Source organism: Battus philenor, unplaced genomic scaffold (genome assembly GCF_028537555.1).
Source record: "Battus philenor isolate CCGP_79_NKW_IND1 unplaced genomic scaffold, ilBatPhil1.0.hap1 SCAF_7, whole genome shotgun sequence".
Classification (NCBI taxonomy): domain Eukaryota; kingdom Metazoa; phylum Arthropoda; class Insecta; order Lepidoptera; family Papilionidae; genus Battus; species Battus philenor.
This window is the reverse complement of record NW_027181737.1, coordinates 12,510,910-12,532,205: the sequence shown is the minus strand read 5'-3', so window position 1 is coordinate 12,532,205 and position 21,296 is coordinate 12,510,910. Positions and strand designations below refer to the sequence as shown.

The following is a 21,296-nucleotide window of genomic DNA, read 5'->3' as shown; positions in this document are numbered from 1 at the left end:
AAATTAAAAAAAGATATTTAAACCATAAATTGTTTTATATCTAAAACATCGTTTGGCGTAATGCTTGTTAATAATTCAAAAACTTAGAAAAACGCATTTTAGTATTTATAGTACAATAAATTAATAAATAATTACTTTACAGCCGTCAGCCAGAGCATTCTATTAGTTCAGTGTCGTCCAAATTCGGTTAAATATATTTAACGGCCTTAGTTAAAACTCTTGAGGCTAATTACCATTTCTAATCGGCTATTCCTATAAATGCTAATAATACCAATGGTGTTCTTCTGCTACCAATAAAAAAGTACTCTAAGTAAATACAGCTAAAATACAAAAATTATAAAAACACAATTAAATTTTTTAATGACATTTAAGGAAGTCTTCACAAGTAAGACTAATTTTTAAGGTTTATGTTTATCCAGTAGCAGTCAAAAATTAAATATAATTGTAAATGAATTATAGTTTTGTATTGTAGTACAAAAATTCCAAAATTAAAATTTTTCGGTGTATAAGGTTGATTTATTTATATATAGTAGATAAAAATAACTTCTTTTGAGTATCTTTTTTAGTTTTATGGTAAAACCTGCTATCGAATGAGACAATAGCTTATTCTAATTATCCTTATGTGAAACTTTTGCTTTCAAATGTGTATTTTATAGCCTTCGTTCCAGCTAATAAATACTCGTAATATATAAAATGAAAGTGTTTTCTTTGTTCGTAATTTACTTTCAAAAATAAGTATTGAACTAAAATAATTTAATTATTAAAAGGCTTGTACATAAGAGCCGATGAAAATAAAGTTTTTTGTTAATCTACATCGAACAAAATGTGTATTTAATAATTCAAGCGTTTTTGTCAGTTTAAAAGAAGGGAAATTTTATCTCTATTGATTTGCACTCATAGGTACCAACGCAAGGGGCATAGAAAAAAAGTCTGAATCTTCTGATCTGATTTGATTTTCAAAAACGCTACTAGTGTTTTGGTACGCATTGTGTTTTTTGTATAGCTTTAATTTTATATGTTAAAATGATGTTATGCAACTTCATGTTCTTGATATGTGCTTATTATAAGAGGATTAAGTGATCAATTAATATAACATATAAATTCCTCAAAGAGCTACTAAACACCATTTTAATCTTTAGCTTACATTAAAAAGGGCAAATACGAATAAATTAAAAAAAAAGTATCATTACTATTCGATAATAAGTAACATAATGAAGATATTTTTGTGAAGGAGTTAATTAGCTTGTTTATTTACCGTTCACTTTGAAGAGCATTTATTTTATGGCATATTGGTATTATACTTTTTATTAGCTATATATAATAAAACAATATATTGTATTGTATGAATTTTAATTATTTAAAAGTAAATTTATTGAATTGTATTTTATATCCTGACAATAACTCTTCTATGTTGTTTCGTCTAGTATTATTTTCACAGTGTTAACATATACAGAATAATAATTATTTCAATTCAAAAACATAAATCATTCCTTAGCTGTCGTGTTGTAAATAATTCGTGCATGCCGATGTGAGTATCGCAGGCATAGGGTAAACAAAACACGTCGCGGTTCATTCATCGTTTGTATTTCGTTGAATGAGTCGCGAGTTCGAGTCTTGCGTCGCCATATGCCGGGCAGGCTTTGTTCCCCGGCAGCTGCATTTGTACAGCGAAACTTGTACCTGGGACAGGTAACAGAAGCAACAGGTCATTTCTACGCGCGAGGGGAGCCGGCGCGAATCCGATTCCGATGCTCGTCGACTCGACTCGAACTTAATTATTCGGCCACTCGAATCGCTTGTCAGTTACGTGCCAAGCTCCGACGTTGGCGCACGTCGCTTCGCGTTGCATTTTCGCTTAGACTTTCACGCGCTCGTCTAAATTGCGAAGTCGAGTAATGTGCGCGACCGCACTCTTAGATAAATCTATTCGTTTCCAACGTTTGTGACAGTGCAAATGTCTCCTAGTTTAGAAGGTATCATGTTTAACAGGAACGCGAACGCGAACCTGTCGGCGCGCCGGCCGTTGCTCGCCGAACCGCAAAAGCCAGTAGTGGTGCCTCCTCGCGCGCCACCCCGCGACTTCGGTCCACACCGGCCTTTGCCTGCGCCCCGGAATCTGCCGACTGACTATTATGAATACCGACCGGATTATTGGAAACCGTCGAATGTCGAACTCGAAAAGCGATTGCAAGAGGCGAGAGCGCGGGAAAAAGTTGGTTACTTTCAGGACAAAGTAACGACACCAGATCTGAGCTTGGACCGCAGAGAAGCGGAGCTTGTCTTCAGATTCGATCCTCACGCGTCGGCTGAATATCTCTCGAGCCAGTACCGAGCCCCGACAGTGCATTACGCGAAGCCGCCGACTCCGGTGAACGGGTTCGCTAACCGTTTGCCGGAGAGAGACGGCCCTTTTGTGTTCGGTGTACATAGTCCCAGCCAATTTCCGATTTCCCGCCGAGACGACGATGATTACGATTATTCAGAGGTTGCGGAAGAAAACGGCCACACTGTAATAAGGGATGATGTGTCGGAAGATTTGAACTGTTGTGATAAAGTGAACGAATGGGCGGTGCGAGACAAAAAGAGTAGGAGGACTTTGAATAGGATGTTTCAGATAAAAGACAAACGAAAAGTGAAATGTGGGAATAAAGAGAAGATAAAGTGTGTGTTGGTCGGTGATGGAGCTGTGGGAAAGAGTTCATTAATTGCAGCTTACGCTCAGGACACCTTCCGGGAGGATTACCAGCCCACTGCATACGACACGTTTAATGGTAAGATCATTTGAAAAGTTAGTTTTCATTTTTTCTCTATTTTGCTTGTTTTATACTTCTGCTATATAGAGATAATTGCGATACGTAATTTTTACTTTGTGTTATCGCAATTGGCCCTGATTTGTCACGATATTAATGTGATTACAAGAAACGAACGTTAGTGCCAACTACGATAACATTTAATACTTCGACGATCTTTATCAACTGGCGCCATAAAACAATTTTCGACGATAAACAATTTGTCAAGAAGTATTTAAATTTGGAACAATACGTATTATCCTTAATTGTTAGTGCAGTAATTAAAAGCAATTTTTAATTTAGAATTAACAATAAACAAACATAACTATTATACTTTTCCTAAAATAATATAACAGGCAGGGACTGTTTCATATCTAAAACACTAGTTACGCCCAGTTAAATATTAAAGAAAACACGGTAATAACTTACAATAGTAGTATTTTTTTAAACACGTAACACATTTTTGTACATCATCGTCTGGAATGTGTCAAAAATTGTAGATAATAAACTACAATGAAAAAAAAATGTTCGTTGTATTCATGAGAAAATAATATGTGTATATATAATAAATGCCTTTGTGCATATTGTGTATGTACTTGAAAATATTTGCCTTTTTAAAAAATTTATATGAAAAAAGTTCTTATGCCAGAATTTTTCTTCAAATAGTCTTGAAAATAGTTAATCTATATTAAGAAGTAAGTGTTGCAATCTTGTTAAAATTAAAGCACCATATTATATTTTTAACTCAATCAGTTTATAATATTGGAAAAGCACATAAAATTAAGAGACTAGAAAAATTATCAAGTTTCTATGGGCTTCGTTCTCAACCTAAAGCTGTAAGATAAACAATAAATTTTGTATCACTTTTGAAATAATATACATAATATACAGGCTGATTTATTATACTTAAATAATTTGAAAATAAGAACTATTGAAGTACTGTTAAAGAATAAATTAAAGAAATAGATATATACGTAAGTTATATTCACGTCGAGAATATGGAAATAATTGTAAAAGTAATTTAAAACATGTCATGTAAGTAATTATTATATTGTATATTAGTTTTGTGATTCGAAATATAAATAAATGATTTTGATATGGTGAAAGAGCTCATTTGCTGTCAATTAATGTATTGTACACCTTATCCAGAAATAAATGGTTTTAGGTACAATAAATAACGTAATGAAAATATGATGAGATAATATATTTGAAATTTAAAAATTATTTCTTGTAGAATTACTAGAATAGAATCTATAATTTACTAGAAATTATTGATGAGTCGTATTCTAATAGAAAAAATAAATTAACATAACATATTTAAGAGTGATCATTTTATACGGGCTGATTGTAAATAAGCGAAAAAAAAAAGATATAACAATGACGTGTTTGCTGAATTCAACAAAAAAATAATAATTATAATTACTATTATACCTATATTACTGTCTATATAAATATTTATAAATCATTCCAAAATTTAAAAAATATAAAATTTATATTATATTTAAAACACTAATCATCCTGTGCATATCTATATGCGCGTACACTAGACGCGAAGTAACGATTCAGAGTCATCGACACCTTCGGACATTTATGTGGCCTTATCAACGAGAGAAACTTGTTTTAAACGTACGCAACAATAACTCCAGCATCGTTTTCTTATTTAAAATTCTCTGTACGCTTTCTCAATCCGATTTATAACGTCCAGACAAAAGATTATATTTATTGCTTTACATTTAAACTGTATCAGTATTTGATCAATTCAAAGCGAAAGTCATATTTGATAAATTGCGTCCTCGATTTTAACAACTTTTATTTATTAAGAATGTTTATTGTTACCGGTCTAAAATAAAAAAACTGATTTTTTTTATTTAAAATTAAAGGACAACTGTATTAGTTATAAATCGTCACAACCTTTGGCGTGCTCCATCTTAAATAGCGAAATATGAATGTGTCATTTAACATTCAAAGGTACATAAACAACAGATAATATAGACTCGGACTAAAAATTGTGTTACCATAAACACAACTAATATTTTGTCTATACTTTAATATGTTTGTGTGTATGCAGTTTATTTGCGTGTTTTATTAGTGTAAATATTTATAAATAAATAAAGATAAGATAGTATTGTAAATCGCGAAATTAAATTATTATCTTTAATAAAATTGACCTTTATTAAAAATAAACAATTTATAATATCTCAATCGTCAAAACGTCTAGATTTCTCCGTTTCTGGTATCTATAAAATAATTATTTACTTTATAATAGAATTAATGTTGTTTATTTATTGATACGTCTTAATTGAGTGTTCAAACATTTACTAACGACACATTATTTATGATAATGTAGTGATAATGAATTTATTTTTATATAATTATATATTTATGAGAAACAAAGAAATACATAAGTACTAAAATACAATGATAGCTGAAGATGTCGAGCGCTATAAACAATAGCATATCAAACGACCCATCGTCCGAATCCGCTTTCTTTCTTCTTGATTACTTGATGACGCCCTGTTTAAAAGATTGAAAATAAACCATGTACTTTGATAATATAGTGAGATTTATTTTTCTATTAAAACCTACGTGAACTTAATAAATCTGATTATAGTTTTACGACTGATAAATAAGTTAGATTCAAGGTCGCGAGATGTTTGGTATAGGCAGCACCCGGTCGCAAGGCATATCATCGTGGTGATGAAGGCGTGTGCCTTGCAATGAGATTCATAAATATAAACAGAAAACAAAAATAAATATATCGACGTGTACAAAACAAAACTTTCACACAATTGATTATCTTATAATTTATAAGGTCAAAAGTACGTATTCACATCACGTAACATAGAGAATCGTCTGTGGAATAATATTTAGTTTCCCGAAAAAAAAGGCCTCTAGTGGGCCCTACATACCGACACGTACGCACCGATGAGGTCAAAGCACCTATTTAATATGGAGCTTCTATCTCGAGACCAATTAATGTTACTGTCTTTGAGATTTGAATACAGAGTAGTTACAATCAGCATTTCCATTTATCAATAAGCTACGAAACTTTTTTTTATTATGTTATTAATCAAACTATTTTTTGTCTGTGTTTCTCTTTTGCTTAAAGCCACCTACGCAATATTCGTAACATTGCCTACCTGAGATGTTTTTCTATTGTTCAAAGAGAGGTCGGTTTCTTGGTTATTAAAAATTATTATTCAATATATGGTTCTCATTTATGTTTCTACACTTAGAACAAATTATCATTGGTTATGTTAAACTTAAAATCGTTTTTTTACGGATTTATCAGAAAATTTCTAAAATAATGGTATAAAAGCAAAAAAAAAAATAGATTTTTATATGTAATTATCAAGGTATGGAAGTTTTCTAACAATTTTAACGAAGACTTGAAATTATTCTGACATCTAGTGATAATTTTTGTCATCTATGTAAATTATCCGGAATTTACAGACAAACCTTAATTTAGCCGCACGTATTACATATGATCTTATTCATCTATCATTAAACTAACCTTATGGAATGACTTAACAGATAGACATAATTATCCGTAGAATATTATTATATTTACAATTTTAAAAAAAAAGGTGGGTGTAAACACATCTTTCTACTCCTTTAGAATTGCTGACGCTAAGTAGCACCATATACACGTTAATAATGAACATAATAAATACGAGTTTAATAAAAATAGAGGTATATATTTGCTTAGCACTAGAAATAAAGATAAGCTAGCGACACCTTTTTCTAGGCTTTATTTAGTAATTTCTCTGAGTCGTCTACAGTATTACAATGCATTCCGTTGTCATCATTATCAACACATCAGACGCTCGCTTCAAGGCATATGCGTTGCCTTAATTTAGCAAAAAAAATTCTCATACAATGTCTCTTAATTATCATGTAATTAATTAAATATGTTTATTAAATTTGTTAATATGTTAATTATCTTATAAGTCGAACGACTTTCACCGTTAGACATAGGTGGCCACAATATATATTATTGTGCAAAGAATTTATTAAACAACTTGTTGCTACGCCACCAAGTAAAATAAATTTGGAGAAAAACATTACATAAATATTTAATTAATTTTGAGTAATTTTATTGATAATTAAAATAAACAACTTAGAAACCTTCGTGGCCTCATTTTGGCCTTCGTGCCAACAATTTTGCTAAAAATCATCACATGATCAAATGCATAGTTTACAATTCTATGAAGGACATACAGACAAACATTCATTTATATATATATATATATATATATATATATATGTATATAAATATACATATATTCCCCTGCTTTATTCAGGCAGCAGGGGAATGCCTTCTTCTAAAGTTACAATATGTTTTTAAAGTAACCATAAAAATAGTTTGAGTTGGCTCTTCACAGATCAGGACGCGTTTGAAAGCCTCGTAGCATCTACTATATACGCGAGTACACGATTGCCATTTCTTTTAACAGTACGAATAAATGAATCAACTTTGCCCGATTGTTGTGGTATAGGTAATCAAGTCTACTACACAATATCTGCCATTGTTATTATCTATGCTATTTATAGCTGTAGAAAATCCCTTAATTGTCGACTACGAGAGCGTATTAAAAAAAAAACAAAAGATTTCATTGTTACGTGAATTTGTTGGGGAGAGCGCCGACGGCAAAATCCTTTAACGGTGTCCATTTGTGAAACCACAGGCAGGTAATGTCTGGCTATACGTACATTAGTATCTCTATTTACTCACGTTTCATATATTTATATATACCTTCTGGTCGGTTCGGTTTGCTTTTATTGTTAGACGTTGTTTTGTCGACGTGCTTATGTTGTACCTAAATAAAATGAAATAACGTATTTATTTCAAGAAACAATTCTAATGTTTTGTTTCAAGCTTTCATTAAACGGATTAAATAAGCTCTTGTGGCATTTGGTGATTCTGCAGGATGAAAGGGACAGAGCGCTGATGGCGGTTAGCCTAAACCTCTTTTGCATATAGAAAAACTAGAGGTCTACCTAGGTTACCTCTGTTCAGGACCTAGCGTCCTTCTTTCTACTGTATTACCGGATTTGTAGGTCATGGAATTTTTTTTATGGCCTCCAATATTTCTGACCTCTCGTACTCCCTATCTTGTAGGACAAAGCTTAATATTTTTTAATGATTTTTCCACTTTCTTATCCTTATATTTCTTTACTCTTCTATCATTCATCGTATGATCTATCTTTCCTCTTCTTCAACTCTACAATTTTCTGTCATTCTTTTTGATACTTCTTTCTGTTCATTCATCCCTTCACTTGTTTCCCCTCGTCCCTCAAATCATCATAGATCCGGGTTATAGGTTATAGGTCGGGGATTCCAATGCTAAGTAGTAAACCAGTTGTTAAATGGAATCAGGCGTTACCTCGCGGAAGTCCATCCTAAGCAAGAAAAGGACCAACATTAAGCCACTACCAGGCATGTGCGGAAGTGGTTAAATGTTGGTCCTTTTCTTACTTAAACCAGTTGTGGCAGAGGGCCGATCTAACCCTTCGTCTTTGTCGCCTTCAAGTCGACATTTATTCGTTATAATGATATGGACTTGGAGGTCGACGTCATATAAGTCTCTTCAGCGGACGGATCATGAAGTGACATGATGCAAGGGCCCGTAAAAGGGGAATTTGACTTGGGCTGTCACTTGATACCCGTTTACCATTACGACTCAAAGGCATCCGACGTGGCAGAAAATAAAATACCAAGTTAAATTGATATTTGATCTTTAAATTGTTGATTGAAGATTTACGGAGGTGAGGAAAAGTTTTTATTAATCAAATCAAAATGTCGCATAATGTTGAAGTAATCGCTGATGAAAATCATGAAAAATAGAGAGATCACTCTTTTTTTAGCATGTGAAAATCTTATTATTGTTAAAGGCTTCAGGTTCAGTATTGGACGAAATGATCTGTTTTTAATTCAATCGACACGATTTGTCAAAAGCATAGGGTAGGGTTGATTAAGTGGCATTTGCAGAACCCGGTAGGTCGAGGTGGCTTGGCGGTAGAGAGCGTTTCGTAGTGTTTCAGGGTAGCGAAACTCAGAGGTTGCTATTTTTACCACCTCAACGTATCACCACTTCTTTTTTTTCCGCCAGGGTCACTTTTTTTCACTGAATCCAATTTTAAACACCTTACGCGGCGCAGTACGCGTTTCTTCAAGATTTAACAGTGTCGTATCCTCAATCATTTATTGATGGTTATTAAATCACCACTTAGCCGTAGAATGCCCAACGCTGGACATAAAACGTTCACAAGGATTTACAATAGGATCGATTAGAAGTAACCTACATCATGCGTTTTCCGACGACCTTAACAAAGTCTTTTGTCTGATGTCATTATTTTAGTTCAAACCTTATAGACCATGAATTAATGTTAAGATACTATTTTTGTTAGACGGTAGGTATTAGAAAATATGTATGATCATATCTAATAGGGCAAGAAATGTGTGTAATAATCTCCCGGCGTAATTGTTTCTAGCTATAACTTGGAAGACTTCAAGTCAAGAGTGAATAGGCATCTTCTAGGCAAGCGTGTACCATTGCAGACCTCCTTATTGCTTAGCATCAGGCGAGAAAAAGGTAAAATGCTTTGTCTATATTCAATAAAAAAACAAATAGATATGAGAATAACATGAATATGATTTTAATTGAATAGCAGGCAATAGATAAAGGACAAAAACGAATAAATAAACTAAACTTTTACATTACACTGTGAAAATAACACATACGTGTGACGGTGTGCGAAATAATAATTTTATATCACGAAGCGCTTTGAAACAGTAACACTTTGCATTGAATACAACGGCGCAACAAAATATCATTGTAAACGTGCCAACGTAATAACTCTTTGATTATTTCCTAGAAACAGACTGTACGCTATGTACGTATGTACGCGAAAGTACGGAGACAATGTACTTTCGCCGCGCATTCGCATGCAAATGGGGAGCTAATTTATGCTTCCTCAGTGTAAGCTTTGTTGCTAATACCTTTTCAATAAACCTCGTCTTTTGACGTACGTGATGACGAAGAACTTGGCTTCATTCAAAGGCTTTAAAGACCTATCACAACAAATCTATTCGTTTAATCAGAGGTACTGTAACTCTTTATCAAAATATTTAATAGAATAAGGCGATACCTTGCGGAAGTCCATCCTAAGTAAAAAAAAAAATTTTGCCACTTCCGCACATGCAGTCGTAGTCGTGCAAAAAAGTACACCGCCCGCCAGCCCGCTGATAAATGCGTTCTTCACAGAGGCTCTGTGTTTGACACTAATCGGTGTAACATAACTCCTGAAGATGCCCCGTGAAACAAATATTGAGTGATTTGACGGTGGCAGTTGTGTACTTCGCATTGTTTGCCGCATACGCATTTATCAGCGGGCTGGCGGGCGGTGCACTTTGTTGCACGACTACCACTGCATGTGCGAAGGTGGCTAAATATTGGTCCTTTTCTTACTTCTTTATCAAAAGCTTCAAAAAACACACATGTTACACAACTGTGTTAATTTCTAGCGAGCCACAAACACAATAGATCCAAGGAATGATTTTTAATAATAGATTCATCAATCTTTTCCAAGATTTTTATACCATTTTTAAAGTTTTTAACATTCCAGTGTCCCCGATCTCAAATAGTAACTTAATTGTTGATAACAAACTTTCATAGTAAGCTTTTTTATAGCAAGTAAGTATATGTTATACTTTGAAATATCGCAACGTATAAAGTCTAATTTCTTTGAACAATTTATGTTGCCAGAGATGACATATGAATCAAAGACGTGGTCATTTATGATACCTTACAAGGAGGTTTAAGGAAAAAGGAAAAAGTAATCAAAAAGAGTGATCAAGGGACTATACTTACAGTTTCGCAGTGAGATCGAATCAGAGATAAAGATATCCGCAGAAGAAGCGAGTAGAGTAGTAGTAGTAGTATCTATGTAAAAATAAATTAAACGTTATTTTTTTGTAAAAGGAGACAAAAATGTTTTTGCAGAGTTGTATGAAATGTGGCGAAGAATCGAAAGCGATACATGGAAAGAATGTATAAAAATGCTTCAGAATATGAGAAAATGTGAAAGACGGAAGAAGAAAAGAAATATAAGAAATCGTGTAGGTGGAAATAGGAGAATGAAATAAAAAAGAATGGGTGAAATGTCAAGGAAAAAAAGTTTGTCCTAAAAATGATAGGGGAACGAGAGGAGAGAAAAAAAATAATAGAAACACCTTATAAACACAGGTGCAAACGCGCCGCCGTGTAGAATTTTATTTAAAAAAAAATCTTTTGTGACTACCTAGTGTATAGTTTATCTCAGGTCACAGGCAGCTGTTTATTTTAAATAGTTCGATTGTAATATTAAGAATAAAAAAAGATGTCTCTCAAAAAAAGAGGTAGGTAGTCATTTTATTTATTATTAAACACGCCAACAATTTTTTGCAACTTTGTAATGGTATGTTAAAGAATTTATCTTTAAAAGTCGAAGTTTCCCGCTGCCATAAATACAGATTTATTTTAGTTCCAATTTTAAAACAGCAACCGTTAAAATCTCGGTATCCATTGCGATTGTATATCCGTTACGCCGCTTGGATATACATAAATTAAAAACATACGCGTTAATGGAACGTGTGCAGCGAACGCTTCCGAGGTTGTTAATTTTGTGACCTGAATAGTTGCATCATAGTGCTTACGATAAGCAACATGGCTGAACGGAAACTCGTAGCACAGACAAATTATTTTTTTACTAGCTGCCCACAGACTTCATAATGTCAACAGATATTGGCCTAGTGCAATAAAAATGTTAATTAAACCTTTTTCAAAGTGAAATGATTTAACGCCTTCATGATAATCAACGACCTCTTACATAAATAAATTTTCTATTTCGCACACTACAAGTTTTAACTTCAAATAATAATGTCATGTTATATGGTACACAATATTATTTTGTGTAAGACAACATTAATATACTATGTAATGTGTATAGTAAAAGAAAAATTATGTTTATACTATTTACCTCTCGATTTTGCTATAAAAACTTCCCAAGCCTTAGAAAAATTTTTCAGCAGAATTTGTTAAACAGATTGGGCCATTTATCTTTATTTACACAGGATGATTGGTTCTAGGGCTCAAAGCTTATTTGTCAGAAAAATCTTTCAAACTCTTACACCTATTTTCAATCAACCTGTATAAAGTATTCACTCTGAAATGTTACTTTATGTTATTTTTTCTATCAGAATTCGACAGAAATAACTGCTGGCAATACAATGTCTGCAGGAACAGACGGTAAACAATAATTGATTTTAATACGTATAAATGCGAATTTTGAAATCAATTTTTATTATTATATTATCATTACGTTATTATTTCTCATACCATTAATTATTGGATAGGTTTTACCATACATTTACCTATTTAAAGCATTTACACCTATAATCTAAAACCTTATAAATTTTTTTGAATATTTGATCAAGTGGCCATTAGTGTAAACATGATTCCAAATTTAAAAACTTTAGAAGACATTTTAATATTTCAGCATTGACCTCTATTTTATGAAAGCTTAAAAAGGCTTCTACCCATCACTCGTCACATTACAATCGAAGAGGAAAAGATCGTAAATATCGTTTTACAAATCGTAAGTAAAAACTGGTATCAGGCATACATAGTGTATGTAGTATGAAGTCTACGGGGATAGATAATAAACAATAATAATGTTTTAAAATATATTAATCCGAATTTTCAAATCTCTTTTTTTAGTATATTAACATTACGTTATTTTTTATTTCTGAGCTATTGTTAATACCATTTTTAAGCTTTTACATTTATAACTCGTATAAACTTTCATAAATCTGGTAAATAATTAGGTTTGTCTCGTAATTGTAACGTATGTATGTAAATCGTATGTTACATAATCGCAATCGTAGTTCAAAATAGAACGCAATTTATTGTAATAAATTATTAACACAGATAAATAAGGCACATCATTATTTCACACATTTGTAAATGGCTTGAGCAAGGCGTACGAATACGTGACATCCGACAACCCTATTTACACTGGCTGAATGTAAGACGTGTTGCAACTGTATTATGTTATAAAAAAATTGTTTTTTTTTTTTACGGTGTCTCGGACATTGTTGTGTAAGTTCATTCGTACACGCTCACGTTCGAGTAGCGAAATATCGCAATATGTACTCTTAATGCGATACCATGTGATACATTTAGATAAGGCCATAAATCTCATAATAATTTTAACACAATTTATGTAATGCCATTAACTTCCGTTACAGTAATTATTAGTATCTGTGTGGCAATTGTTAAATATATATAATTATATATTCGTTTTTATATCTCTTGAGGAATTGAGAGCATCGACAGTTTCTATATTAAATACCACGCTTTATACACTAATACTAATTATATAATAAGGTATATACCAAACGTTGAAGTGTTGGCTTATTATAGAAAGCACTTTTGTATCGAAAAAAAATGGGATACGTTATTCCTGAGTTCTTCTGAGCGCAGGTGAAGATTAAAAAAATAATTATTTCTGTCAATTTATCAATATGTAACTCTATTGAATCCGTTTCCATAATTTCTTAACTTAAACACATCAGAGAAATTACACATTAACGGTGGTATAGGTTAATATAAAATAAAAAATACATGTAGAGTTTGACCAACAACAACCATATAGTAAGTCTATTGACCACTAACGCCATATATACTTTTAAAGTGCAATTGTCTTGTTTTAATTACAATTCGAACGCCGGTTTGAATTCGGGATGACAAGAGATATATAGGATTTTTTTGCCAGCACAATAAATTTAAATTTAGAATATCTTTATTTGTTTTTATGTACTTTTGAATAGCTGTTGAATGATTTTAATATTATAAGTATTCTACCACCGGCTCGGAATGCTGATTTGCTGAGAAGAGCCGGCCAGAAACTCAACAGTTACACTCTTTAAATATTCTTTAAATCTTAGACTTCAGTTAATACTAATTAGCAATAGATTTTGTTATTAACATTTTTACTACTTTTTTGGTATACGAAGCTGTTGGAGCATTTTATGATAAAGACAACGTTCTACAAAATCAAACTAAACGATGTTTGCCATAAGTCCTGAGTACTGTAATGTTAAAGAAAGAAAGATGGAGGATATACCTTAATCGCTACGCTTGGCAGGCAGGTTGGCGATAGCAGTAAAGCTCATTGACGCCCACTGTAAGGGATAGGCCTCCCCAAAAAGGTATTTATGGAGAGACATGTCATAATCGCTATTTTGGGAAGGCAGTTTGGCGATCGCAGTATGTGGTATTGTGATACGCTGAGGACGCCGCTGCTCTCTCTGGAAACTTGTTAGTGAACACTGAAAACCTTATATAGTTAATGCACAAAATGGGAATTATATAAGATTTCATTCTGGCTATCGAACCTGCGATCTACGGTCGTAAAAATCAGTCCTTTACACCAGGGCTACGGGTTATAACTAGACAATTTTTTTTACATATTCTAATGTAATTGACATGTATGTTTAGGTTAAAAAGAGACTATGCTCTTTTACGAAGTATTCCTAATGATTCAAATCTAGAAGCATTTTAAAATACAGCAATTATTCAATATTTATGTGTAAATATGCATAATAAAAAGCAATTACGAAGTTGTGTTGTCATACTTTTACAATTTACAATCATTATTTATCGGTTTCACTGATAAGTCCCCTATGTTAAAAAAAAGGTTCAAGCAGATGCATTGCAAAATATTAGAACACAACATATTTTAAATACCGTACGATTATGACAAAAAAAAAATTGACTCGACTCTTTAATAATTATAAAAATTTAAAATTTTAAGGAGGAATTTACGACATATTAAAATAACAAAAGAGATTTGCCAAAACTGAACAATTTCATGTTTTTATAAGAAAAAATGATTAGAAAGACAAATGGCCGAAATTTGTTGCCGGTGTCCATAAAATGAAAACAACGACTGACGTATTTATTATGAACTAGCTATAGTACTACTTTGTACATCATGAAATTAAAGGCATGTCGCATTCCAACAGAAAAAAAAATATTTATTGATTATCTGTGAAATAAATAAATGAATTTTAAGATTGATAAACATCGATAACAAACATTGAACATCGCTTGATTAAAGGCCGTTGTAGCCGAAGTATATAGACACGCGAGATCGGTCTTTGTGGCGACCTTAGGGGGAGGCATAGGCGTTAAAAGGACCTTCTATCGGCGGAAATGATAATGCATATAGTTCAACGATTATATAAGTATGCAGTGTGTAGAGTATAGAGAGCGAGCGTAATAACACTTGTTCTTAGGGGGCGGCTGCCCGCTCCCTAAGAACAAGTGGCGAACCGAGGTTGGATCCGGATCCATCCACGGCTCGCCTGTGTTTCACGCTGCCGTCCTAAGCCGCATATACACAACATTAACACAACACAGCTCTACTCAGGTAGAGCTGTTTACTACGTGCGAACGTCATCGTACAACTGGAATGCAGCTGTCCAGCTTCTGTTTTATTTTTAAGTCCACGGAGCCTTACGTTCCGTGAACTCAGTTCTGATGAAACTTTAAAATCCCCCGGGCTAACAGCATCAACTTCAACCGAAAGCTAGCTGAGCGTATTACATAGATTTATAAGGTCTAAAAACTGACAGTGAAACAGATATATAAGTAATGGGCATTATTTAACAAAATAACCGCTTGTTTCAATAACCTTTGACTTTTATTCTTACAATTTGTCTTTAATATTGTAGTTGAAAGATGGTTATTGTAATTTTGTACCAAATGTATTCTCTGGCTTTAGGTGTAATTTTAGGAGGAAAAAAAACTGAGCAGCTTTTTGACAGTGGTAGTTAGTTGGTGCTTTAAAAGGCCTTCTGCAAACGAGACAATGTTAACATGGGTTCGTATTAAAAAAAAAACGTTATTAGTAATTCTAATTGCTGTGCAGTAATTAATTAAAAATTTCTATCAACTCTACCAGGTGACATAAACGTTAAAACTCGTCCGGTGCAGTCCTAATATAGGAAAACCAGCAGCTGTACTATAGCAGCTGCGCGGACGCTTTGTACCGATGCCTTCTACGAATTAAAAAAAAAGTCTCGAGCTTGAACGATTACCTTTTAGAAAAGGTGGCCTGTACCTTCGGGATCTACCTTTTCGTTTTTTGTTCGCTGCTGAGGCACCATTACCGGCCCTTTTGATTCGGGACACGGTTAAAAAAATTATAGCGAGACACGTAATGCGGTTAGGGTGACAAGGAATTTGAGTATTACGATTCTTACTTTATTTTTTCTAAGTCTATAAATACCGAAGGCTACTAGAGCCTCAGTTCTGTAGTGGAGGCTACGGACCGGTAAGCGCAGCTTGGGATGTCACAAGGGTGACACGTGACCTTAAATATCTAATGGAATCAGGCGTCCGCAAAATATGCGGAAGTCCATCCTAATTAAAAAAAGGACCAATATATAGCTATTTCCACCAATGCAGTGGTAGTCGTGCAATAAAGTGCACCGCCCGCTAGCCCGCTGATAAATGCGCATGCGGATGCAAAAATCGACATAACAAAATAACATAGTAATCACGTCGAAAACATAATTCAAACAATTCAAGATAGGAAAAATAGTACATGTAAATGATGTCTCTAACAATTGAATTCTCCTGTAAAATCTGTTACAACTTAAGAAATAATCTAGAGATGCGATTTTTGCTGACGGTTCATGGTTTGAAAGTTAGTTGTAGTAAAATTAGCCGAATCATGGCTCTACTAGTTACTATGTTCGAATTATGAACTTATCTCTAAAACGGTTGTGTTGTGGCCACCCTATCAGTATTGGAGGTGGAATTTTAATTGCATTATGTACAGACACATAGTTACATATATCACAGTTGTAAAATTTCTCAATACACTTGGTAAAAGTCAAATGATTTATAATTGTCAATCCTGTAATTGTAATAATCATTAATTATGATGTCATTACGTCAAAGTTATTTATTATTACAGTTTACATTACTTGGTACGATTGTCACTTCTTCATTGTAAATATATTGCGTTCACAATTTAATTTCTTAACAATTTTGTTACAATTCACTTAATATGTTGTAATACATTAATTGTGACAAGATTTTAAAGACTTATGGTTTTAAAAAGATTAATTTTAAAAAAATTTAATTAAGTTTGCACTGGGCTACAATATAAGTGTTTATTATATCTTGCTATATGAGGCACATGTTGGTGATATATAAAAACTACAACAATATATCAATTTAGGTTCCCTGTGGTACTAAAAGATATACACAGGGATTAACATGGATAACATGGATAAACTGAGGCCCATGTGGTACAAAAGTAATGTCATAATGTGAATGTGTCTTAATTTTTACAAATGGTCCCAACGGTGACTGTGCTTTAACATTTGTGATGTGAATGTGTGTATATATATGTATATATATAGAAAGTGTATCATCGTTCATAGGTCACATGACCACCATGTAGGTGGGGTGAAGGCTATTTGTTCTGCAGGACCAAGTTTCAATGCAATCATTGGTAATACATTGGCCATAGACCTTGGTAGTTACGTACCAAAGGATTTTACTAAGAATACGGTTTATATATATTTTATTATTTCAACGGGCAATTTGCTTTAAACATTACGAAGTCTGTTGTGCAGCTCGTGAACCATCATCATTATGTTTGCCGATGACCGCCCACTCGAAGGCATAGGTCTCGTCTAACAATCGCCACGATGACTGGTCTGAAGCTGCTCGAATCCAGCTACTCACCCCAATCTTACGACGGTCTTCCGGTTCGAGAACCTTTCGGTCTTAATGGCCATCGGTAGCAAGCGGTGTGCCCAGTCACTGCTACTTCAGACGAGTCATTCCACGAGCTACGTCGATGAACGTGGTTCTTGTGCGGATCACCAGTTTTTGATTCGATCTCGCAGCAATGCTCCTTGAATAAGTAAATTACAAATTAAAACAGGCTCTCCAAGCGTTAACTCAAATTAAGAGAGTATGATATCGTTCAGTTGGGTTGTAGAAAACGCTCGTTACCCAAGTAATTACCGGAACAGAGCTCTTGTTTAATTGCCAGAGAGGCTCCATTCCCTCCGGCTAAATATTACAGTAGTTTTCGAAGAGTTTTGCATAACAACGAGTCTAACTCAGTTTATGAAATGATATGAGGCGACGGTAGACACCGTTCACGAATGTTATAGTTAAACGTTACTGGAATTTCGCATTAATACATAAAGTATTTAATGCCTAAAATGGCGCGCACGTTTTACAGACGGTTGATTCTATTGTGGCTTATGTACTCTTGTTTGAAAAGTGAATAATAGCGACGTATAGGGTTGTCACTTCACGAATTTATATTTATTTCTATTATATCACTATACCTTTTTGGATTGTGACAGTATTCTTTCTATTCTTTACAGCTTTTCTATAATATATCTTTAAATAAAACAGATAATATGAATCAATAAAAATATGTAAAGCAGTTAGTTTTGTATATGACGTCCCTGTTTTAACTGATGGAATGCGGCAATGATATAACGTAAACTGAACGCTGTTAATGCAGTGTTGCACGTAATTAAAAATACACACATATGCGCATACATTTCAGCTGCAATAGACGTTTATTTGAGATAACAAGTAGGTTAGTGAAACGTTTTGTAAGAATTTCTAAACTTATTGGAGTACACGCTCGGATTGTGGTGTAACAGATAAAACATTCTAATATATGATTAACATTAGAGTAGGGTGAGAGAACCAGATATTTTAAAATATGCTTCTAAAATAAGTATATTTTTAACATGATATCTAACGGACAATTAGCCGATGAGATAAAGTCGAAATGTAATTAAGTAGACAGACATCTTCAAAGTCATATATCGACGACGTTCATACAATCTCGTGAGTTTAATTAATTGTGTAAGGAGTCATTATTACGTGTAGTAATTGTGTAAGTCCGTTCAAATATTATATAGCCTTTTGTCCGTCGCAAATATATCTCTGCTGTGATATATATGTTGCTTAAATGTTTCTTTTTCGTGCTTCTATCTTAATATATATATATATATATATATATATATATATATATATATAAGATAAAAATGTGATACAACAAAACTAGAAATTAAGAAAATGTAAAATGAAAAGAGGATGACAATGGTAAAACAGAGCAAAAGGGAAAGAAAGCAGAATTGTGGTATAAAAGAACAGAATGAAAGATTATTTGAAGAATGAAAGAGAAGAGAATGAAAATAATATAATTAAGTGAATAAATTAAATGCTAATAAAGTCCCTATCTCACCATAAATAGGGGTACGAGAGGCCCCCAATAGCAGGGGTCAAAAAAAGAATATGATAGAGACTTGGATTAATTAACATTTTTCTTCTTCATTCTTTCACAATATCTTAAATGTTTACATCTATGCTTAAATGTTTATCGGCCAAAAGTCTTTCGATATATTTTCTTACATGGATATACAAAGTAATTTTTATGTAAACATTTTAAAGGGTGAATATAAAGCTCTATTTCTGTCAATTAATGTATGATATACCCTTTACAAAATTCAATGGTTTCTTATGTGCAAGAAAAATTGTGTTGAATACTCCTATTCTTACATTTAATAATTATTTATAGTTTACTAACTAAATTGAAACTAATTGTATGTAATAACGTAAATATCTTATTTATTCATTATTTCTTTAAATTTACATTACATTGAGCAGTGGTAGACAAGCGGTAGATGATTGAGACTTGCGATTGTCGCGGGTTCGATCCCTGGGATACAACCTTATATAATTCACGCTTTGTTCATTAAATATATAGGATTGCCATTGCTCACAAATAAGTTTTCAGAGGATGGACAGCAACGTTATTTGCGTTCCATAATACCATACTAAGATTGTCAATCCGTCTGTCGAGCTTAGATATTTTATTCTGGTATGTTGCGGGCAGTTGTTATAAATTTTACAGCCGTCAGCGTCCTTCTCCTTAAATACCAAAGTAATTAATTTATACATTCAAATGTAATATAAAAACGAAACAAAAATATACTTAAGTTTAAAATGTTGTTACCACATATACAACAAATATTAATTTATACGTAAATGCGTATGTCTGTGCCTAAATAAAAAAAATAAAAATAGGACAAGTTGTAAATAATATATTTATTAGAAAAATAAGGGTAAATTGAATATTTATATATGTTAACGCCGCATTTGGCGTAAATGAGTAGGGTTGGTCACAATGGTTGTCAAATGAAACAATTCAGCCTAAATGATTTACTTTATTTTTCAAGTAACTAATTTACCTTATTGATATTTTCTATTTCTATATAACTTCCTTGGGTTATATGCTGAAACTAAAACTACGTCGCTAAACGTAATGTACTATATCAGTTGTCAATACGCACGCCATCTGTCAAGGAGAAAGTGCAATTCGTTTCGATGAACATATAAATTAAGACGAAACGCGATAACTTCCACAAGCTATGTAATTTGCAAGTCAGTAAAATAGGAACATATGAACATAACATGGCGCTTTCATTTATTATCGTTTTAAATGTTCCGGATAATAAAATTATGTTAACAGCGCGGTGTACATGTAAAAATATGTATTTTAATGCCCTAAATAGCACCACATGTGTTTATTGCTTTAAAGCGTCGTATGGTTTAAAAGTTATACAGGGTTAAATTAATCTAAATATAAAGGGTGATTGGTTATAATTGTAAAAGCTTTTAAGCCCTTACACATATTTCCAAATGCCCTGTATATAGTGATAACTCTAAAATTATGTTTCATTAATTATTTATTTTTCTATTTGAATGCGACTGGCCAGTAACTTCTGGCAGAATATGTAATCATTCGAATTTAAAAAAAAAGTTTTTTCTCACTATTTTATCATTACGTTGTTTATATTTTTAAAAACTTGTGATTTGATATATACCATACATTAGTTGACATCAAATAACTTATACACTCGCCTCTTTAAAATTGTTCGACATATAATCAATCCTGTACCACTGTTTGTGATAAAGGATATGAAATTATAACGGATTTTAACGCTTTTAGTAACTTTTGTAATTTTTAATGCAAAACAATTTCACTATATCAAATTTTTATGTATATATTAAGATTAAGATTCTTGCGATATTCAATATGGAAATTGAAATTTAGTATTTAGTTTACATTCCTAAAATTTCCTATTTTAATGTTTTGTTGTAATTGAGGAAAAACTTCGAAAAAATGTTTTCGTAATTTTTTCCTCTTTGATAAAAATTAAATTTAGAACACTGGACGGTGAGTTATAACTTCAAAATATGTTTAAAATTTTTATTCCATTACTTATTTACTTATAAATATCATCTAAGCGGTAGAAAAATGAGACTTTCGATCATAGGTGGCGAGTTGATTCCCGGGTTACAAATTCATATAATTCGCACATTATTCATTAATTATATAGGTTTG

General features: G+C 32.7%; 1 protein-coding gene across 1 annotated transcript in view; it reads left to right on the top strand.

The window, feature by feature from the left end:
• The first annotated feature begins 1,819 nt into the window (after positions 1–1,819).
• The window catches only part of LOC137930860 (uncharacterized), a 101,580-nt gene continuing 82,103 nt past the window's right edge, over positions 1,820–21,296 (top strand). The window contains exon 1 of the mRNA XM_068774197.1: positions 1,820–2,771. Coding sequence (XP_068630298.1) covers positions 1,955–2,771 — 817 coding nt within the window. The 5' untranslated portion in view covers positions 1,820–1,954. The remainder of the gene's footprint in view (positions 2,772–21,296) is intronic.